General features: G+C 45.3%; 1 protein-coding gene across 13 annotated transcripts in view; it reads right to left on the bottom strand.

Moving 5' to 3' along the window:
* KIF1A (kinesin family member 1A) overlaps positions 1-23,803 on the bottom strand; it is a 297,735-nt gene that overhangs the window by 72,258 nt on the left and 201,674 nt on the right. For 7 of the 13 annotated variants that reach the window (XM_063915795.1, XM_063915785.1, XM_063915787.1 and 4 more), the window contains 8 exons: positions 22,566-22,701; positions 21,410-21,575; positions 18,780-18,870; positions 17,672-17,790; positions 16,972-17,027; positions 14,306-14,414; positions 11,621-11,687; positions 11,448-11,532 (listed from right to left, as the gene is read on the bottom strand). In XM_063915795.1, coding sequence (XP_063771865.1) covers positions 11,448-11,532; positions 11,621-11,687; positions 14,306-14,414; positions 16,972-17,027; positions 17,672-17,790; positions 18,780-18,870; positions 21,410-21,575; positions 22,566-22,701 — 829 coding nt within the window. Of the gene's footprint in view, positions 1-11,447; positions 11,533-11,620; positions 11,688-14,305; positions 14,415-16,971; positions 17,052-17,671; positions 17,791-18,779; positions 18,871-21,409; positions 21,576-22,565; positions 22,702-23,803 lie in introns of all 13 variants that reach the window. The other 6 variants (XM_063915782.1, XM_063915783.1, XM_063915784.1 and 3 more) reach the window with 1 other exon arrangement.

Here is a 23,803-nt window from a genome sequence, read left to right as displayed (position 1 = left end):
TATGGACGGACTGCCCAGTGCCGACACAGAGGTAGCTACAGCCGTGGACTACCGTACTGTACTGTGTCTGCTGCTAATATAGACTGGTTGATAAAGAGATGTAGTAGTAGTATGTATGTATAAAGAAGAAAGAAAAAAAAACCACGGGTAGGTGGTATACAATTATGGACGGACTGCCGAGTGCCGACACAGAGGTAGCTACAGCCGTGGACTACCGTACTGTACTGTGTCTGCTGCTAATATAGACTGGTTGATAAAGAGATGTAGTAGTAGTATGTATGTATAAAGAAGAAAGAAAAAAAAAACCACGGGTAGGTGGTATACAATTATGGACGGACTGCCCAGTGCCGACACAGAGGTAGCTACAGCCGTGGACTACCGTACTGTACTGTGTCTGCTGCTAATATAGACTGGTTGATAAAGAGATGTAGTAGTAGTATGTATGTATAAAGAAGAAAGAAAAAAAAACCACGGGTAGGTGGTATACAATTATGGACGGACTGCCCAGTGCCGACACAGAGGTAGCTACAGCCGTGGACTACCGTACTGTACTGTGTCTGCTGCTAATATAGACTGGTTGATAAAGAGATGTAGTAGTAGTAGTATGTATGTATAAAGAAGAAAGAAAAAAAAACCACGGGTAGGTGGTATACAATTATGGACGGACTGCAGAGTGCCGACACAGAGGTAGCTACAGCCGTGGACTACCGTACTGTACTGTGTCTGCTGCTAATATAGACTGGTTGATAAAGAGATGTAGTAGTAGTATGTATGTATAAAGAAGAAAGAAAAAAAAACCACGGGTAGGTGGTATACAATTATGGACGGACTGCCCAGTGCCGACACAGAGGTAGCTACAGCCGTGGACTACCGTACTGTACTGTGTCTGCTGCTAATATAGACTGGTTGATAAAGAGATGTAGTAGTAGTAGTATGTATGTATAAAGAAGAAAGAAAAAAAAACCACGGGTAGGTGGTATACAATTATAGACGGACTGCCGAGTGCCGACACAGAGGTAGCTACAGCCGTGGACTACCGTACTGTACTGTGTCTGCTGCTAATATAGACTGGTTGATAAAGAGATGTAGTAGTAGTATGTATGTATAAAGAAGAAAGAAAAAAAAACCACGGGTAGGTGGTATACAATTATGGACGGACTGCCGAGTGCCGACACAGAGGTAGCTACAGCCGTGTACTACCGTACTGTGTCTGCTGCGACTGGTTGATAAATAATGATATAAAAAATATATATATATCACTACTGCAGCCGGACAGGTATATATTATATAATGACGGACCTGCTGGACACTGTCTGTCAGCAGAATGAGTTTTTTATAGAATAAAAAAAAAAACACCACACAAGTGAAGTCACACGACGAGTGTTTAACTTTTTCAGGCAATCACAATATAGTATACTATACTACTAACTATACTGGTGGTCAGTGTGGTCAGGTCACTGGTCAGTCACACTGGCAGTGGCACTCCTGCAGCAAAAGTGTGCACTGTTTAATTTTAATAATAATATGTACTCCTGGCTCCTGCTATAACCTATAACTGGCACTGCAGTGCTCCCCAGTCTCCCCCACAATTATAAGATGTGTGAGCTGAGCACAGTCAGATACGAGTGTTTAACTTTTTCAGGCAATCACAATATAGTATACTATACTACTAACTATACTGGTGGTCAGTGTGGTCAGGTCACTGGTCAGTCACACTGGCAGTGGCACTCCTGCAGCAAAAGTGTGCACTGTTTAATTTTAATAATAATATGTACTCCTGGCTCCTGCTATAACCTATAACTGGCACTGCAGTGCTCCCCAGTCTCCCCCACAATTATAAGATGTGTGAGCTGAGCACAGTCAGATATATACATAGATGATGCAGCACACTGGGCTGAGCAGTGCACACAGATATGGTATGTGACTGAGTCACTGTGTATCGTTTTTTTCAGGCAGAGAACGGATATATTAAATAAAACTGCACTGTCTGGTGGTCACTGTGGTCAGTCACTAGTAAACTCTGCACTCTCTACAGTTCTACAGTACTCCTAAGCTCCAGTAAATCAGGTCAATCTCTCTCTCTCTCTCTTCTAATCTAAATGGAGAGGACGCCAGCCACGTCCTCTCCCTATCAATCTCAATGCACGTGTGAAAATGGCGGCGACGCGCGGCTCCTTATATAGAATCCGAGTCTCGCGAGAATCCGACAGCGTCATGATGACGTTCGGGCGCGCTCGGGTTAACCGAGCAAGGCGGGAAGATCCGAGTCGCTCGGACCCGTGAAAAAAAACATGAAGTTCGTGCGGGTTCGGATTCAGAGAAACCGAACCCGCTCATCTCTACTGCGCCTAGTAAATTTGCTAAGAAGTTTGGTATTTTACTCACGGCATTACGAGGTTTTTTCTTCGTTCTGGTGATCGTAATGTGATTGACAGGAAGTGGGTGTTTCTGGGCGGAAACTGGCCGTTTTATGGGAGTGTGTGAAAAAACGCTGCCGTTTCTGGGAAAAACGCGGGAGTGGCTGGAGAAACGGGGGAGTGTCTGGGCGAACGCTGGGTGTGTTTGTGACGTCAAACCAGGAACGAAACTGACTGAACTGATCGCAGTGGCAGAGTAAGTCCCGAGCTACTCAGAAACTGCAAAGAAATTTCTATTCGCAATTTTGAGAATCTTTCGTTCACAATTTTGCTAAGCTAAGATTCACTCCCAGTAGGCGGCGGCTTAGCGTGTGCAATGCTGCTAAAAGCAGCTTGCGAGCGAACAACTCGGAATGAGGGCCTATATGTTCTATTCATTTTGCAACTCATTTGATAAATAAAAGTGAGTTTCCATGTAAAACACAAAATTGTCTGTGTGACCCCAAACTTTTGAACGGTAGTGTATATATGTATGTATATATATATATATATATATATATATATAGATATATATATATGTATATATATACACACATTTTTTATTTTTGTTTAAAAAAACAAAGATATCATATTGCCTAGCTTCAAATGCCTACAGTACAATCAGTGGCGTAACTACTGCCCCCGCAGCCCTCGCGGTGGCTTGGGGGCGAGGGGCGCCACTGATTTAGCGCAGATTGACATGCGGACGAGCGTCCGCATGTCAATCTGCGGTCTCCTTCCCTCCGCTGCTGTAAGGAGGGACATGGAGAGCACAGCGCGCGCCTCTCCTGTGTCCCTCCTGGGTCTCCGGCAGGTCTAATAAAGGAAGTGCCGTTCGTGAGCTCTGATTGGCTCACGAACCAGCACTTCCTTTAACAGACCCGCCAGAGACCCAGGAGGGACACAGGAGAGGCGCGCGCTGTGCCCTCCATGTCCCTCCGACACAAAGGAGCAGGGGAGGGGGGGGGGGGCGGGGGAGCGGGGGGGGGGCACAGGGGGAGCATATGTGGCAGTCACTGAGGGGGCATATGTGGCACTGGGGGCACGTGAGTACCTGGCACTGTGGGGGAATATTATCTGGCACTGGGGGCATATGTGGCACTGGGGGGGGGGTATATTTGGCACTGGGGCCATATGTGGCAGGCACTGAGGGGGCATATGTGGCACTGTGGGGAATATCTGGCACTGGGGGCATATGTGGCACTGGGGGGATATATTTGGCACTGGGGGCATATGTGGCAGGCACTGAGGGGGCATATGTGGCACTGGGGGCACGTGAGTACCTGGCACTGTGGGAGAATATCTGGCACTGGGAGGGTATATTTGGCACTGGGGGCATATGTGGCAGGCACTGAGGGGGCATATGTGACACTGGGGGCACGTGAGTACCTGGCACTGTGGGGGAATACCTGGCACTGGGGTCATATGCGGCACTGGGAGCACAGCCCTAGCAACAAGCACTACCCCCTAGCAACGAGCATGATACCCAGTGCATGAAATCCCTGGCAACGAGCATGAAAATCCCTGGCACCGTGCATGGAACCAAGAGCATGAAACCCCTGGCAACGAGCAGGTAATTTAAAAGTAATTAGAAGCCTTACTGTAGAACTTAATGTGTAATGGGCATTACGGTGTGTGGCATAATGTATCACGGACATTGCGGTGTGTGTCATAATGTGTCACAGGCATTACGGTGTGTGGCATACTATATCACGGGCATTGTGGTATGTGGTATAATGTCTCAGGGGCATTGCAGTGTGGCATAATGTATAACGGGCATTGCGGTGTGTGGCATAGGGTATAACGGGAATTGCGGTATGTGTCACAGGCATTACGGTGTATGGTATACTATATCACGGGCATTGTGATATGTGGTATAATGTCTCAGGGTCATTGCAGTGTGTGGCATAATGTATCACGGACATTGCGGTGTGTGTCATTATGTGTCAGGCATTACGGTGTGTTGTATACTATATCACGGGCATTGTGGTATAATGTCTCAGGATCATTGCGGTGTGTGTCATAATGTGTCACAGACATTGTATGTGCTATAATGTATCAGGGGCATTGCAGTGTGTAGCATAATGTATAACGGGCATTGCGATTCCTGTCATAATGTGTCACAGGCATTACGGTGTGTGGCGTAATGTGTCGGGGGCATTACAGTGTGTGCATATTGTGTCATGTGCATTATTGTGTGTGGCATAATGTCTAAGGGCCATTGCAGTATGTGGCATAATGTATACTGGGCATTACTATAAGGAGGAAAAATGACAAATAATGTAAGGGGCATGAATCAGGATTATTTTTCTTTCCTGTGGTGGCCAACGTCTGGGCGTGCAGGTTGCAAAACTGGGGTATAAGGTAGTCTTTTCCTGCAATGCCACGCCCATTTATGTGAAGCCACACCCATTTCAATGAAGCAACGCCCCCTTTTGGCGGCGCGCGCCTTCGGCGCGTGCATGTTTGTCCATTTACTAGTGCCAATTATGGGGGATATGGGGGGGGCGCCGAAAAATTTTGTGGCTTGGGGGAGAAAAATTTCTAGTTACGCCACTGAGTACAATGCCTAACTTTAGTGTGGTTTATGTACTAATTACATCAGGGGTGGGGAACCTCCGGCCCGCGGGCCGTATAAGGCCCGCAAAGCCAACTGATCCGGCCCGGCCACCCGCTGCTGTCTGTGACAGGGGAGGAGAGCGCAGCGTGCGCCTCTCCTGCCCCTTTGAGATCAGTCCGGCCGTGGCGGCGTGTGTCATCTGCAGGGAGGAGAGCGCAGCTACAGTATGTCCACTGTCCAGCGGCGGCGTGTAGGATCTCAAACCAGCCGCCGGTTCGTGAGCCAATCAGAGCTCGCGGACCGGCAGCCAATCAGGAGCCGCGCTGCCGGTCTGTGAGTTCTTATTGGCTTACGAACTGGCGGCTGGTTTGAGATCCTACACGCCGCCGCTGGACAGTGGACATAGCTGCGCTCTCCTCCCTACAGATGACACACGCTGCCGCGGCCGGACTTAGCTCAAAGGGGCAGGAGAGGTGCACGCTGCGCTCTCCTCCCCTGTCACACACAGCAGCACAAAGGGGCAGGAGAAGGCCAGCAGCAGCAGTGAGCAGGGCGGGGGCATATCTGTATCTGGCACTGTGGGGGCATACTGTATCTGGCACTGTGGGGGCATACTGTATCTGGCACAGTGGGGGCATACTGTATCTGGCACTGTGGGGGCATACTGTATCTGGCACTGTGGGGGCATACTGTATCTGGCACTGTGGGGGCATACTGTATCTGGCACTGTGGGGGCATACTGTATCTGGCACTGTGGGGACATATCTGTATCGGGCACTGTGGGGACGTGTGTACCTGGCACTATGGGGGCATATCTGACACTGTGGTGGCATATCTGTATCTGGCACTGTGGGGACATATATGTATCTGGCACTGGGGACATATCTGTATCTGGTACTGTGGGGACATGTGTGTATCTGGCACTGTGGGGACATATATGTATCTGGCACTGTGGGGACATATCTGTATCTGGCACTGTGGGGACATATATGTATCTGGCACTGGGGACATATCTGTATCTGGTACTGTGGGGACATGTGTGTATCTGGCACTGTGGGGACATATATGTATCTGGCACTGTGGGGGCATATCTGTATCTGGCACTGTGGGGACATATCTGTATCTGGCACTGTGGGGGCATATCTGTATCTGGCACTGTGGGGACATGTGTGTATCTGGCACTGTGGGGACATATATGTATCTGGCACTGTGGGGGCATATCTGTATCTGGCACTGTGGGGACATATATGTATCTGGCACTGGGGACATATCTGTATCTGGTACTGTGGGGACATGTGTGTATCTGGCACTGTGGGGACATATATGTATCTGGCACTGTGGGGGCATATCTGTATCTGGCACTGTGGGGACATGTGTGTATCTGGCACTGTGGGGACATATATGTATCTGGCACTGTGGGGGCATATCTGTATCTGGCACTGTGGAGACATGTGTGTATCTGGCACTGTGGGGACATATATGTATCTGGCACTGTGGGGGCATATCTGTATCTGGCACTGTGGGGACATGTGTGTATCTGGCACTGTGGGGACATATATGTATCTGGCACTGTGGGGACATATATGTATCTGGCACTGTGGGGACATATCTGTATCTGGCACTGTGGGGACATGTGTGTACCTGGCACTGTGGTGACATATCTGTATCTGGCACTATGGGGGCATATCTGTATCTGGCACTGTGGTGGCATATCTGTATCTGACACTGTGGTGGCATATCTGTATCTGGCACTGTGGTGACGTATCTGGCACTGTGGTGGCATATCTGTATCTGGCACTGTGGGGACATATCTGTATCTGGCACTATGGGGGCATTTCTGTATCTGGCACTGTGGTGGCATATCTGTATCTGGCACTGTGGGGACATATATGTATCTGGCACTGTGGGGGCATATCTGTATCTGGCACTGTGGGGACATATCTGTATCTGGCACTGTGGGGGCATATCTGTATCTGGCACTATGGGGGCATTTCTGTATCTGGCACTGTGGGGGCATATCTGTATCTGGCACTATGGGGGCATTTCTGTATCTGGCACTGTGGGGACATATCTGTATCTGTCACTGTGGGGGCATATCTGTATCTGGCACTGTGGTGGCATATCTGTATCTGGCACTGTGGGGACATATCTGTATCTGGCACTGTGGGGGCATATCTGTATCTGGCACTATGGGGGCATTTCTGTATCTGGCACTGTGGTGGCATATCTGTATCTGGCACTGTGGGGACATATCTGTATCTGGCACTGTGGGGGCATATCTGTATCTGGCACTGTGGGGACATATCTGTATCTGGCACTGTGGGGGCATATCTGTATCTGGCACTATGGGGGCATTTCTGTATCTGGCACTGTGGGGGCATATCTGTATCTGGCACTATGGGGGCATTTCTGTATCTGGCACTGTGGTGGCATATCTGTATCTGACACTGTGGCAGCATATGTGTATCTGGCGGTGCACTACTGGCGGCTTATGTGTATCTGGCACTGTGGGGGCATATCTGTATCTGACACTGTGGGGACATATCTGTATCTGGCACTGTGGCAGCATATGTGTATCTGGCAGTGCACTACTGGGGGCATATCTACTGGGGCAGAACTACTAGGGGCAGGCTAATTTTAAGTTGATAATTTTTGTATGGCCCCCGAAGGATTTTACAAATGTCTAAATGGTCCTTGGTAGAAAAAAGGTTTCCCACCCCTGAATTACGTTCTTACAGAACAGGTTTTTTTTTTTTTATTGTAAAAGTGCGATATTTGAAGCATATGCAACAAATGCAGCTGTATTCTACATATTGGCTTTAGCTTAGTGTCCTTCAATATTGGTGCTGTATTACTTGCTATAATTGGTTGGTACAATATAGTAGATGTACTTAAAGTTCCTGTAAGTGACACTGGTACATCTCTCTCCTACACTATGATTCTAGGATGCACACAAACATATTTGTGGTTCTACCAAGCAATGAGGGGCAAATTTGGCTAATGTTTCTGATTACATTTTTTACAGGATTCCTTGGTGAGCAGGCGGGGTCTCCTTTATCTCCTTTTCAGGTCTTTACCTCTAAACACTTGCCTGGGGCTCACCCTCCTCGTTGGTCTGGAGAATTGCACAAGGTTTTTTTCGTTGTTTTTTTTGGGGGGGGGGGGGGGGGGGGGGGTTTAGACCCTGATGTTCCCCTTTGGTTTAGAGGTGGTTTTTCCAAGCTGAGCATGCCCAGCTCAGACACTAATTGTTTTTCTTATGGCATCAGTACCATTGGTCACCTGGTGTCTTTCCCTCCTTTGAGCACCTGCGGTTGGAGTTTGGCTTTCCTCATATGCCATTTTATCTCCTACTCTGCCATGCTGCAAATGCGCAGTTTGGAAGTGACCCTCTTTTGGTGTCCTCTTTACCTCTTAAACGCACAACTTTTTATTTGCCCACTACAGAGGTTATTTCCTATCTGTATTGTGACCTCAACTCCCTATTTATGCCAAATGTCCTTCTTCCTCTTAGGAATATATGGGAAGCACATTTGGGTTCTCTTCAAGATGATCAATGTACTAAAATATTGTGATCTAGTCGCTATACTTCACCATGTGTCCAATTTCAACAAATTCATTATTTTATTTTCATAGATCCTATCATACACCTGCTGTTCTTGTTCCTATTGATGCTAATGTTCCCTCTACTTGTCCTGAATGTCGAGCACTGGACTGTCATTTTTGTCATTTGGCTATTGGTTTGATCGGACATTCATTCTGCTCTTCCAACAATGCCTCCTACAGAAGACAAGTTATGTTGACTTGGATGAAGGCGCATGTCCGGACCTTAGATATTTAATTCCGTCTTTTAATTCTGTGCCCACTTACCTTGAAAAAGACTGCAGGAGCGGTTGATATGCTTTGTCAGAGTGGGTGGAGCGTGTCATTCACTTATACACAGGTCTATTCTGTCTATTGTTTACCACACTGCCTTTACCAGCTTGCTATCACAACTCATGTGTTTTATATGTGTTGCAATAAATGTTATTTTTAACTATAATGCATCTTACCATATATATATTTTGGATAGAAAAGAAACTGCTATGTACTCAGCCAAGCTTATTTATAGTATGCAGATGACCAACAGGGACGGGGTCCTTATATTCTATCCTTCCATGTTGCATGAGGTTCACTCAGTGGCGCAGAGAGGGAAGGGTTACTAATTACCCGGGCCCAGGTCTCCCTCCACCCTTACCTGGCAGCAGCAACTGTGCCCTTCTCCTTAGCCCAGCACACGCTGCTGTGTTCTGGGCTGCAGTGTGGCCAGGGAGGTGCCTAAAATACAATTTTACTGTATTTTTTTTTTTGTAAGGGTGCATGGTCACACCTCCTGTGATTAGGCTACGCCCCCTGAGAAGTACCTGGGCCCAGCCAGGCTCTCTACTACCCTGGGTTCACTGTGCACCCAGTTACCTATAGAGATCACATCTCTTTCACTGGATTGGTCCGTATAGCTATAGACATATATGGACACATTCTATATGCAGACTATGCTATGCTGTACTGTGTTTGATTTTTATATCTAGTGTGTCATCCTATGAGAATTGGATGTTTGGGACCAAGGCTCTCATTCCGAGTTGTTCGCTCGCTAGCTGCTTTTAGCAGCATTGCACACGCTAGGCCGCCGCCCTCTGGGAGTGTATCTTAGCTTAGCAGAATAGCGAACGAAAGATTAGCAGAACTGCTAATAAATAATTCTTTGCAGTTTCTGAGTAGCTCCAGACCTACTCACAGATTGCGATCAGCTCAGTCCGTTTAGTTCCTGGTTTGACGTCACAAACACGCCCTGCGTTCGGCCAGCCTCTCCCCCGTTTCTCCAGACACTCCCGCGTTTTTCCCTGACACGCCTGCGTTTTTAGCACACTCCCGGAAAATACTCAGTTACCACCCAGAAACGCCTTTTTCCTGTCAATCATTCACCGATCAGCAGTGCGACTGAAAAGCGCCGCAGAATCCACAGCAAATCTACTACGTTTTTAGTTAAATAACTAAGCGCATGCGCCCTGCGTGCCTTGCTCATGCACATTTTGCAACAAATCGCAGCATAGCGAAAATCGGCAATGAGCGAACAACTCGGAATGAGCCCCCAAGTCTGTGGACCAAGAATACCACACAAGGCCATATGAGGAGGAACCGTCAACATATCCTGATTAGACTGGTATGGACTGGTTCTGATACAAGTGAATTACAGTATTCTATTGCTATTTGGGACATGATTTAGCGCCTTTTACTTCCATTTTTGGTTTGTAAGTTGAATTGGATGTTGCCAAAGTTATTATTGCCTGGTGTTCATGGTGTTCTTCGAATCTGCTAGATATTTATAAATGGCGGGCACTTATTGATGACACCATAGCCCATGAGCGCTATGTCTAGAGTAGTCGGAAAGTTATTCCCAAAATCCACAAGGTAAGGAATAGGTGGTATCTATCTCCAATGGGTCTTTGGAGACCTGCATGTGAGTCTTCCCTATAATAACTCATTGCTTACTTTCATCTTATTTTTATTTGTTTTGAGACCCCCACACATCAGGACACTATTTTTGAGACCCCCACACATCAGGACTTTATATTATTGTGACTTGGGCTGATGCTTGTGTTTCTTTTTTCCTTTGTACGCTATTCCTGAAACTTTTACTATTTGAAATATGCAGCTACTTTAGCACTGTTTTATATTGGCTTATTTTTCTTTTAAAAATTTCAATACAAAAAAAAGAAAAAAAAAAAGAAAAAACAATGAGGGACAAATAAAGTCAAGGCCGGATAGAAATATTTTGCCCTGCCCAAATGAAAGTTATTTGCACTTCTCCATATCCCCGCTCTCCTCCTGACATGTGGGGTAATTCAGAGTTGATCGCAGCAGCAAATTTGTTAGCAGCTGGGCAAAACCATGTGCACTGCAGGGGGGGGGGGCAGTCATAACATGTGCAGAGAGAGTTAGATTGGGGTGGTTTATTTTGTTTCTGTGCAGGGTAAATACTGGCTGCTTTATTTTTACACTGCAATTTAGATTTCAGTTTGAACACACCCCACCCAAATGTAACTCTCTTTGCACATGTTATATCTCCCCCCCCCCCCCCCCCCCCCCGCCTGCAGTGCACATGGTTTTGCCCAACTGCTAACAAATTTGCTGCTGCGATCAACTCTGAATTACCCCCATGGTCTCTAGCATTTACTACGTCTACGGAGAATGGGTCCCTGACTAACTGCCCTCATTAGGATGTCATTTGCTGGAATAGCACAATTACAGGAAAGCAGCTATGAGACTTGCTTCTACCTGCAAGTAGTGCGCTGTCATTTTCATAAGTTTCAATGTCTTTCATTTTATACAGCTAATGATGCAGAATGTGATCAATTCAGTACAAACGGTTACATTTCTCACAAAGTTTTACAGCTCTCATTATAAATATGTTTCCTCAGCAATACAACTTCTAGAAGGAAAGAGTTACCCACCCACTACTAGTTCCCGCACCTCCAGCCACTTCAACTCAGCCCCCGCCTCGTGCACCAGTGTCACGGATATACGCCTTTGGATGCCCTGCATCATAGAAATGAAGGATCAGGAGGATATGAAACAACAACAACATTTGCCCAATCAGGTGATAAGGATTGGAGGGAGGGGTTACCTGGTGAAGGAGGAAAGTACCATGACAGGGTAACCCAGCACCATGATCTACTGCCACAGGTATATAGCTGTAAGAGAGAAAGGTTAATGTACATTAGGGCACAAATGCCAGTTTCATAACCCCCCCCCCCCCCCCAATTAACACTGTTTCACAATTTGAACACATTGTGTAAACTAGTATCCAGTATAGAAATATAGAATTTAATGGCAGATAAGAACCACTTGGCCCATCTAGTATGTCCATGTACACGCACACACTAAAGTTAATTTTTGTCCAGCGCCAAATAACCTACCAGTATATCTTTGGATTGTGGGAGGAAAGCAAAGCACCTGGAGGAAACCTACGCAAGCATTCGGGAGAACATACAAACTCCACACAGTTAAGGCCGTGGTGGGAATCAAACCCTTGAGCTCAGTGCTGTGAGGCAGTAATGCTAACCAGCAGCATAGATAAACCCATACACTAAAGGGGGGTACTCACGGAGCGATAATCTAAGCAATCTGACTAGATTGCTTAGATTGTAAGCATGATCGCTCCGTGTGTACCCCCCACAGCGACAGCGATGCGCAGCCCCGCGCATCGCTATCGCCGGTGCTAGATTGGCCTGCATGCAGGCTCAATCTAGCAGGTTGCTCATTTCACAATGAGCGCCCCCCCCCCCCCGTCTCCCCCTGCATGCTCAGCACACATTGCGCTGTGCTGAGCGGGGGGATAGATGTGTGCTGAGCGGTTCGCTGAGCACACATCTCTCCCACATCTGCCCGTGAATACGGCCCTTAACAGCACCAACACATCTAAGATTTCCAACTTTCATAATAGTGAACTCTATATGGAACCTTCTTTGTTTTCATCAATATGGGCTCATTCACACCTATCCGCATTACTAGATTGCTTTAATAAAGACAAAGTGATACCAGTGGAATCCATAAACCCTCCATGACAGCAGAAGAAATACGGCACATTGATTGGACAATCTCCATTATAGATAATGCAGGTAAACATCTGTGCTTTATCGCATGATTAGCAATTAATATAAAGAAACAGGAATAAGAGTTTGTTAGGTGAGTATCTATAACTGTGCCTATAGAAATGTATTTACATGTGTGTGTCATGCCCTAACAAAGTTAAGCCTAGGAGAATAACACCCAGTATTCTTCAGATATTTTTCAGCAAACTTTAATTCAACCTGCAGAACAAGTCCAGTTCTTGTTTTATTTGTGGTTTCAATGAGTAAAACCTTGTCAGGAACTAATGCTACGTACAAGATTGTATTATTGTATTATTTTGTCATCTCCAGCTTAATTCCAATATGCAATTTGGGGATGGGGCTCAAATCTCTGACCAATAATATGGGGCAAACTCATTGCTATTGGCCCTTCTTTGGTATAATCCAGCTGTGTACATCTGTAGGCTGGACTAGACCTGAGCACTCTTACTACTCCAAATTCCATCTCTTTACCACTGAGGATATGGTCATTAGGTCGACCACAGTTAGGTAGACAGTCATTAGGTCGACCACTATTGGTCGACATACATTATTTCGACATGGTCACTAGGTCGACATGGAAAAAGGTCGAAATGCGTTTTAAAAAACAACAACATTTTTTTGAACTTTTTCCTACTTTACGATCCACGTGGACTATGATCAGGAATAGTAACCTGTGGCCAGCGCAGCAGTAGCAGAGTGAGGTACCTTGCCCGAAGCATGCAAGCGAAGCGAGCTATGTGAGGGGACACGGTGCACTAATTGGGGTTTCCCGTCACTTTACGAAGAAAACAACACCAAAAAAAGTAAAAAAAACTCATGTTAACCTTTTCCCATGTCGACCTAATGACCATGTCGACATAGGGACCATGTCGACCTAATGCATGTCAACCAATAGTGGTCGACCTAATTACTGTCGACCTAAGTGTGGTCGACCTAATGACCCATACCCTTACCACTGCAACATGCAGTCCTCTATTCTCCCTCTCAGTGTACCTCTGAACACTGGCCCTCATTCCGAGTTGTTTGCTCGCTAGCTGCTTTTAGCAGCATTGCACACGCTAGGCCGCCGCCCTCTGGGAGTGTATCTTAGCAGAATTGCGAACGAAAGATTAGCAGAATTGCGAATAGAAATTTCTTAGCAGTTTCTGAGTAGCTCGAGACTTACTCCTACATTGCGATCAATTCAGTCAGTTTCGTTCCTGGTTTGACGTCACAAACACTCCCAGCGTTCGCCCAGACACTCCCCCGTTTCTTCAGACACTCCCGCGTTTTTCCCAGAAACGCCAGCGTTTTTTCGCACACTCCCAGAAAACGGCCAGTTTCCGCCCAGAAACACCCACTTCCTGTCAATCACATTACAATCACCAGAACGAAGAAAAAACCTCGTAATGCCGTGAGTAAAATACCAAACTTTTGTGTAAAATAACTAAGCGCATGCGCTCTGCGAACCTTGCGCATGCGCAGTAAGCGACTTATCGCAATATAGCGAAAATCGGCAACGAGCGAACAACTCGGAATGACCCCCATTATATGTAACAATCTTTCATTCTCAAAGCCTTGATTTGGCTGTAAGATTAGAGATGACACATTCTGTGCTAGGGCTCTTACACATTACTGACAGGCAATGAAACTAAACCTAGTTCTCCTCTCCCCTTCTCCCAGAGTAAGCGGCACACAGTGGATGCTGGGTTACTCACTCTCCATTTGCTTCAAGCTCACAGATCTGGAAGAATGCCATCAGGTCGTACTTGCAATGGCACTGACCAGTACTGGGAACGCGTTGCCTGGTTAGCTTTGTGGCTGGAACTGGAAAGTAAACATAAATCATAATTACATACCATAAAAAGCAGCTACAGATGATAAGGCAAAAGCCACAGACAGCCTATGCAATCAGAGAGCTAATTACTGTCTTCAAGAGGTGGCACAAGGTAATTGGGAGAGATCAATAGCTTCCCTGTATCTCAGTCCAGCTCTCTGAGATAGACTTATATTATCTCTATCACTGGCTGGTAAGAAGATTAAGGCAGAAATCTATATCTTATACAAAGTGATACTGGGGAGTATATAAGTGGCTACAGCGACTGGATTGAGTTAATTAGACAGATTTGTACCTGAATAAAGAAATAAGACACTGGAATAAAGTCACATTATATAATAAAATATGCAAATATTGTCTGTATCATTTTCTTGGAAAACAACATGCTGGATCTAAAAATACACAGAGGGGTATATGTAATAGCGTCGAGGTTTGCTGGAGGTACAGAATGTCATCCGAGTACGGCTGTAATTTTAAAGTTGCAATCATTTGCCTTGTAAATGATTGGCGCTTTAAAAATACAGCCATTCCAGGCCGACATTTCGCCCCACCGGCAAACTCGGACACTATTACATACAGCATACCCCATATAATAGATTCACACTATAATTTAGAGCAACTGAAAGTTTGGTCACCACAGGCAGACTTCAGCAGAATTTAAAATAATATGAACTTTTAAATAAAAATCCTGCATCATCAGTGACATTGTAAGCGTTAGTCACTGCTAGGTCACCGGGCCTACACTACATGACATGGAACATTCCACAATGGGTCTTTAGAAGCCTGACTAAGAAATGTATGTAGTTCACTGTGTACAATTAGACAAAGCAGAGACACATTCCAACGCACAGGCAGATGCACATATTTATAATTCACTGTGCTTCATAAATGACACCCACTGTAAAAATATGCATACCCTCCAACCTTTGACACAAAAAAACTCAGGTACAAATTAGGAAAAGAGGCGTGGCCACAGGTAAAGGTGTGTGACCACACCCCCTTTCCTATACTTTCAATGGAAATTTGGTGAGTCAAAAATCGGTACAAAGCCCATTTTGGCCGGTACAGACCAAAAAAAAAAAAAACGGCACTGTACCGGACAAAAAGGTACAGTTGGAGGGTATGAATATGTATGCAGGGAAACTAATAAAATCTACAGATAATATAGAGAATAGCAATGATCATGATCTGATCAGGTCAGTTACCGAGGTTGCACTATCATATGATACGCAGGATCTCTAAAGAGAGCCACTGTGAGCCTCTCACCTCCTGTGGTCAACAAACTGCCTGGTAGTAGAAAGGAGTGAGCAAGGAAATAGGTACAGATGAAAGCACTGGAGTGCAGCTACTCACACCTACTATAAGAGATGACTGTAGTCCAAAACTGCAGCTTTTCAGTCACAGAAATCAGTCAGGAATATTGTACTGATAGAACCAAAGGCAGGCTGTGTAGTGCCAGACACAGTGTACAGGAGAGTGGTGAAAGGCACACTACACACGTCACAGTGAGACACAGGATAAGCACACAGAGTAAATGCGCACCAGGTTTCTGCGCCTTTATCACAGCACCAGTCATCCTTATCATTGCAGGCTCATGGTGTGGCGGTACCTTTGCTGCTCTTAGCAAACAGCTGCCTACATGTTCCTCTTCTGCAGTCAGTACAGGGACCAGTGAGCTCAGCATGTGAAAAGTGGAGTGCAATGCAGAGGGAAGGAATGGGGAATACAAGTCTAGGAAGACCAACCAATGGGGTCGCATTGGAAGGAGCCATCAGAATAATGTGAATAGATGTGAGGTGAGACAGCACATTGTAGTAGGATCAGTAAATAGTGATAGCAAGGGAGGATTTAAAAAAAAAAAAAAAAAGGGAAATAAAAATCAACAAACAATTGCATGGGTTAAAAAATACACAGGGAATGGACTTATATGACATCTTTGATTATTGCTGTTACTAAATAATTGAATGTGCTGTACATGACAAAGTGAAGCATGATATGTTTCTATTTCACCGCTCTCTACTTTGCAAAATGTCTCTCAGACAGACAGCATATGTAACACTATTACCACTCTAATTATTACCTCATCTATGTAACACACTGAGGGATATCCAATAAGCCCCGGTAATTCACATGGGCTAATTGTCCCGCTGGGCGCTATCCTGTTAGCCCCGATAAGCTGGCATGAGTGGCGGCTTATCGGGGCTTCTGATGCTGCACCGGGTGCCGGCTCCTGACAGCTCCTGGTGCAGCTCTGACCTCTGGCTCCCCGGTCACATGACCGCCGCCGGGGTCAGGTGAAGAGGGGGCTCCGGCTTCCCCGTCGGAGTCTCCGCACAGAGTGCCCGCTCCCGGGTCGCAGCACCCTCAGTGCAGGCCCAGGTTGCTGCTGCTGAAGCGGGCATGGGACACTGCAGGTTGCAGCGGCTTCTCTGGGACTTTGTTTCGCCCCTTTCTCTCTCTCTCTCTCTTTATTTATATATATATATATATATATATATACATATATAAAACCCCTGTTTAATCATAGATGAAAGGGTAGAACATTACCTGGTTTGGACAGAGGCATGACCCTGGGGAGGAGACGCCTGGAAGAACGCAGGGGGCTGTGAAAAGTAAAGGTCTTATTTCTGAAAGATGTACAAGAGGTATTTTAGACACCACATATGTCGGATACACTATGAATACAAATATTTTTTATATTAGGTGATATTATTTGATCTAAAATGTATCCAATTGCTATGAGCATATAACTACTGCAACGCAGTCAGCTTTCTGAAATGAAGCAGCACAGTGACAAAAAGGTTTACACTTTACCCGTCTAAAAAGAAACATTACAAAATAAAATAAAAGGTTAAATAAAATATACTGAGCACTAAGAGAAATAAAAAAGTTCAGTTTTGAAAAGAGCTACAGATCCAATGAAACCATTTTAAAAAGTGCAGACACATGATAGTAGGCAATGAAACATGTAGAACTTTGCTTCTGAAACCCTTATTTTTAAAAATAACTTCTGCAGTAAATATATTCTGCATGTACATATATTGTACTCTAGCAGGTTTACACACAATAAAAAGGATTTAAAGTTGCACTAGATACATCACTTGTATATAGAGGAAACCCCATGTAATATTTATGGACCTCAATGACTGACTACAATGCAGGGGGTAGGTATACTGTAGTCAGTGGGTATAATGAGCGCCCTGTGTCTGTGCTGTTGTTAATGTGAGAAGATGGCTGCAGCAGTTACCTCAGAACGTCTTTGCACAAGGGAGGGAATGGATGCTGCTGATAATGTCCAAACACCTCAAAAACAATCGGCTGAGTTTTCACATACTCCACAAAGGACTGCGTGACCTCCACTGCAATCTAATAGGAGTACAGCTGGTGTTACAGTGAGTCCATTTACACAGTGAGGCAGACTGACACATACAGGGTTATACACCAAAATAAACTGTTTCGTTTTTCCAACCAACGGCCGATTGTCCCAATGGTCGGGACAAATTCCCTTCGGCCCGGACCATGCGAGATTGGCCATACACACTTCATGATGTAATGAAAGACAGAACAATACCTCATTCCATCCTTCATGACACTGAGCGGTCATGCTTATAATATTGTCTGTCTGACCGTGCAGCGCGGCTGACCAGACAATGATGCATGCAGTAGCGCACAATTGTGCATACACACTTGACGATGTAGACAATTTGTCTTTACGAAATGGCAAATTGTCCTGATATCGCTCTAGTGTGTTCCCAATCTAAGAGGTTAATTGTTCTGGAATTTTGGCCATATAGCCGCTAAGCTAAAGTCTAAAAGCTACAGTACAATATATTGGCGATATCTCACTGAATCACAGGCTACTACATTTTAGACTTTAAAGGTGATTTGTTATATTTTTGCACTAATTTGTTAGATATATTTGAAAAAATAATTATGTTGGGATATTCTCTCTTTTTTGTTTTCTTTTTTTCTTTTACTTTTTAACTTAAAGCCATCAGGAAATGGACCCTTGCTTTGCAGTGTTCTTCTATATTTGAGTATGGGATTATTGTTAAGATACCATCAACAAAAGTACTCTAACCCCATTATTTTTCTATATTGGTGTTATGTGCAGGAAAGTAAATGTGTAAATACCAACTGCTATATTGTTCTATCGTGGAGGGGAAAATCAAGTTAATTTGCCAACTGAAAAATTACAGGTCCCACTCCATTTTAAGGTGAACACAGCATTCCAGGTCTTTGGAACCAGTCCAATAAAATGGTATGCGCCTACATTTGCGTGTCTGTAGAAACACCAGAAGGTATGCATTGTGAAAACACACACTTCGTCTTTCATATAAAGATGCTGGACTTACATTCTGAACATGGTAAAAACCCAATGGTGGGCCACGGCCGGTGTTTTTTAGAGGTTCAGTAGAAAATGCCTCGTCATGGCGGTGTATGAAACTAAAAGAAAAAAAAAATATATATATATTATTAAATGTCATTATATAAAAAAAAAACTATTCATGTGGTGAATGTGCTGATCATCTAGACTTATGATGAGCAGTAAGTGGCCCGAATACAGCATGTGGCCCATTGAGCATTCACCTGTGGACCCGGGCTCCTTCATGCTGTTATGAGCCACGGCTGTGGCTCATTCCTGTTTTGCAGTTTTGTTCTGTATTTTATGTTATACTTCTGTTTATGTTCCCCGTGGGTGTCATGGGGTGCTCGGAGCTCACCCTTAAGGAGGGGATACTGTTATGAACCACAGGTAGTGGTTCATTCCTATTTTATGTTTATAAAGTTGTCTTGCATGCCAGGATTTCCTGTTGCTCTGTTTTAGAATACTCTTGTCTGCTGCCGCTGGTGAGTCTGTGTAATTGCAGCTTGTTCCCATGTGTTCAGCCTCACCTGGCTGCTAATTGCATCTTGTCAGTTTGGAATCATGCAACAGGGCAGCTGCATGGGATTATTAATTAGGCCTCTCTGTTATATGCTGGCTGACTGCAATTCACAGATGCTGGTGATATTTCTGGGTTTTCAGTCTGCTTGAAGTCTGACCTGATTCCTGCCAGTCCCTGAGCTCCTGTATAGCAGTGTCTGACTAGCTGCTTCCTGTGTTGATTCCTGTGTCAGTCCCTGTGTCGATTCCTGTGTCTGATCCCGTGTCCTGCTGTGAGGCGTTCCTGCCCTGAGGTCCAGTGGCTTTGCCTATCCCTGGTCAAGTTCCTGGTTTCCTGGTGTCCACCGGTTTGTCGTTTGGGATTCTGCCTGTCCTCCAGTTCTGAGAGTGTGTGTCGGCATCATTGAGGGTTCCTGTCCGTTTGCCAGTATTCGTACCGGTTCCGTGAGTAGCGGCTCTGCCGCGTCCGTTGGCCTAGGCCGCTGTATTCCATTATTGTTTCTGTCCCTGGTGTTTTGCAGAGGGTTCTGCTTATGCTGTCACCGCCGGTACACAAAGGTATTGTGTCGGCGTGTGATCAGCATTTCCTTTGTTGTTATTTTCCTTTGGCGGTTTCTCCGCACATACTTTAGGTTTTTAGTTAGCTTGTAGCCCCTGGCCTGTTTGCTTAGTTAGAGGGCCTCTTGTTATCATCCTGTCTCGGATTTCCCTTTGTCTCTCACTAAGACCGGGGGGCATTGGAGTTGGGCAGACATAATCCGCCCTTCAAACGCGGCTGCCAAGGGCTCAAGAAACCATAGTCTCGCAAGGGATTTCTGACAGCACGGGTGAGACAACAGAGTTAGGGCGCCAGGGGCTATTCCCTTTCCATTCCCCTTTCCCAGCGTTACGTCCTGGTGCTCTGGACTCACTTCATGAACATCTCCCTTGTTCTGAGCACCAGGAACCTAACACATGCTTTGTGTCTGCTTCATTTTATATCGCTCCCAGCTCTTAAACTCTGCTTTTTGCCCCATCAAGCTTTACTGGTGGCCCCAGCTTTTATTTAATAAAGATTAATAAGGACTGGGGCCATGGTCATAAAGCAGATTGAATTGTATTGAACAGGACCTATTCTTTGCCTTTAAAAACAAATTTCTCTATCATGTGACATCCTCTAGATCATGTGACCTCTTTCACATCGTGCAGCCTCCTCCACATCATGTGACCTTCTCCCCATCATGTGGCCTTTTCCATACAAGTCAAAATGGTTATGTAACACATCTGAGATCAGAGGAGGAGACCCACATAGTCTGTGTCATGTGGCCTACCTCGTTCTCTAGCAGTAAAGAGCTGCATGACTCCTTTAAAGGAAGATAAGGAATATTTATGCCACCTTATGCACTAGAGAGCTACAAAGCTGGCAATTTGTGGAACCTTGTGGAACCATCTTCACATGTTAAAAGACAGTCTCTGTCATGGTGCAATAGAGCAACAGGTTGACAGCTGAGAACCTCTCCAGAATTTTGTTGAACTTAGTCAACAAGAAGTCACATTAAATTGTCAGATTTATCTGTAATAACTTCTGAAGCTGGGTACACACTTGGCAATATATTGGCCATTCTAGCGAATGCCCAATATATTGCAAGCCTGGTGGAAGGTACGTACCCCCCTCCCCCATATGTCTGTGAATGATATTGTTCACAAACATATTGCGTCGGCACATCTTCAGCTATATCAGCACATATGGCTGTGTGTACAGGCAGTCCGATGACCACCCGTATACTTGCTGCAGGGGCTCTGACATCACAAGTTCAAATGCCCGCCCAGCTGGGTGTCCTGGCCTACACAGCGATCGGCCGATTGGTAAGTTTGTATACTTACCAGCCAGTGGGTCTGCCGGCGTGTCGGTCAGGTGTGTACCCAGCATAACAATTACTTATCTTACATGAAAATGTGTGATGAAGTGTTACAATAAATTGGTGTGTATATTTTTATTAAATATATTGTATTTATATATTGTAATACTGCGGTTGAGGGTAATGTGCGGCCATTTTGAAGGTTATAGGTCACTATTTGAGGTTAGAAGATGAATACTTGATTATTGAAGACACTCACTTGAACTGACAAAATATGTCAGCATATTCCGGAGGAATGCTGGATGCCTGCAGGACGGTGACTCTGAATGTAAAGATGGTGCCCAGTTTCAGGGGGTGCAAAGTCCCATCTGACAGATCAAGTGAAGCTTTTATAGGACTGTCAAGAAGAGCCGCCTGCTGAGAGGCTGGAAAGGCAATAAACAGAGGAGATTACAATCACTGCAGATTCCAATGCCTAAATGCAACTGAAAAATGCTACATTTCCTAATGTATAACATTAAAGTGACAGTGTCTACTGCCTGCCAGCAATGCAGGCAGCCATTAGTGAATTGATAGACTGCATGTTCAGGATATAGGGGGTAAGTCAGTAGATGTGCTAAACTTAGCACAACTACGATCATTTACTCTGACATGCGGGGGGATGCCCAGCACAGGGCTAGTCCGCCCGCATGTCAGGCCCTGCCTGCCCACCCCCCCACACAGGTAAAAAAGCATTGCACGGCGGCAATGCTTTTGTACCTGACAAGTAGCTCCCTGCCACTGGCAGGGGGCTAACCGCCGTGTCCCGGGTCGCAGCGGCTGCGTGTGATGTCACGCAGCTGCCGCAGCCCATCCCCTCCACGGCCCAGACACGCCTCCGTTGTCCGGACTGCACCCTGCCAACGGGGTTCTAACACCGTTGGCACGCCCCCTCCCACCCCTCAACCGCCTCTGCCTGTCAATCAGGCAGAGGCGATCGCACAAGTGAAATCCTGATAACATCTCACTGCCTGCACATGCGCAGTGCGCCCACCACGCGCGCGCACTGCACATAGATATTCAGACTGAGATCCCTGCCGCTGCAGCGATGCAGTCTGAATTACCCCCATAGTTTCTGGTTCAGCTAACAAATTGAGATATTGATTAAGAAAAAGAAATGATGGTGCTAATGGAAAAAGTGTGGGTGTCTACTATCCTGTATTAATTGACTGCTCAGCCTATTCAGAGCACTAATCCCGTATTGTTTACAATCCCATACTGAGAGTAGACTAAGGACAAACTGGAGTAAAAAGTGGTATTTTTCAATCAATCCGTAGCTGCATTTAGCTACTCTCATCTCCTGACAACCATATCAATAATCAAAGCAACATAGGACTGAACAATGTGACATTTATTTCTGTATTGGAGACACTGACCAGCACAAGTGTTGTTGTTGACCTCATCTGCAGTCGGGCCACAATCTGGGTTTTGTCCTTGACCCCCTTCAACGATTCGGAGTTCTTCCTGAGAGGTTCCCGAGCGTGTCATTCCTGCACAGGACTCGGCCTGGAACTGCTCCGCAGCAGTGTAATGACATTATAAGAATCATACGCATAGGATAACTGCTTACACATTCTTCAGAGTTATAGTTATGGAACATCATTTTAAAATAATGTATAGAATGCAGAAAACCACTACACGGACTTCTATGAAAGTGAGGTCTATAGAAACCTGTGTAAAATACTGTAAGTTGATGCCGTAATAATAATTAAAGATTTCTCAAGTCACTAAAGAGGCCTACACACTGGGCGATGTTTTCGACCAACGATATTATCGATGGTCGATTTTACCTACACAATGGACGATATCAATGGTCAATTTGGACGTTATGAGAGTACATACATCTACAGCGTCCAAATTGACTGGCATGTATGTATCAACAATGATCGATCAATGATGAAGCGGGCACGTTCATCGTTGATGCATCCACACTGAAAGATATAAACAATATATTGTTCATTTATGAACTATATCGTTCATACCGTTCACGATATCGCCCAGTGTGTAGGACCCTTTAGTGTTTGCTTTCATCACTCTTTTATAGATATATAGCAATCCACAGGCTTGGCACTAGCCACATAAATAATTGTCAGTACTGGGTGCCACCAAAAACAACATTTTTAACCAGTTCAAGTGATGGCGGCACTCACATACAGCGGACAGGTAAATAAAGGACCAGGAGACATACATCTTACTTCAGCGTTTCAGTATCTTTCAACTTACATCAGAAGTAAAGAAGTAACATTAAAGTGCTTACATTTACACAGGAGAATCACCGGAAACCGCTGGTGCAGGTTATGTGACTCCTACAATATGTGTATTTTGTATTTTTTTATACTAGTGATCTGCCAGATTGGATCTATTTATATTGCTACAGTGGTGGATTGTCTCACTTGTTTATCTGTTACTACAGCAACCAGCAATGGGCCACTGCAGTCACACCTGCTGCGCAATGCGCTGTGATGACGTCAGATGCTGATCATTCCGACACCTGCACCGGCACTTTGGGATGATTCTCCTGTATAAAGATAAGCACTTTAATGTTATTTCTTTACTCCTAATGAAAGTTGAAAGATACTGATATGTTGAAGTAAGATATAGGTCTCCTGACCAT

The sequence above is a fragment of the Pseudophryne corroboree genome, chromosome 4 (genome assembly GCF_028390025.1).
Source record: "Pseudophryne corroboree isolate aPseCor3 chromosome 4, aPseCor3.hap2, whole genome shotgun sequence".
Classification (NCBI taxonomy): Eukaryota; Metazoa; Chordata; class Amphibia; order Anura; family Myobatrachidae; genus Pseudophryne; species Pseudophryne corroboree.
The sequence above is the reverse complement of the archived record's forward strand: the minus strand, read 5'-3'. Positions and strand labels throughout refer to the sequence as shown.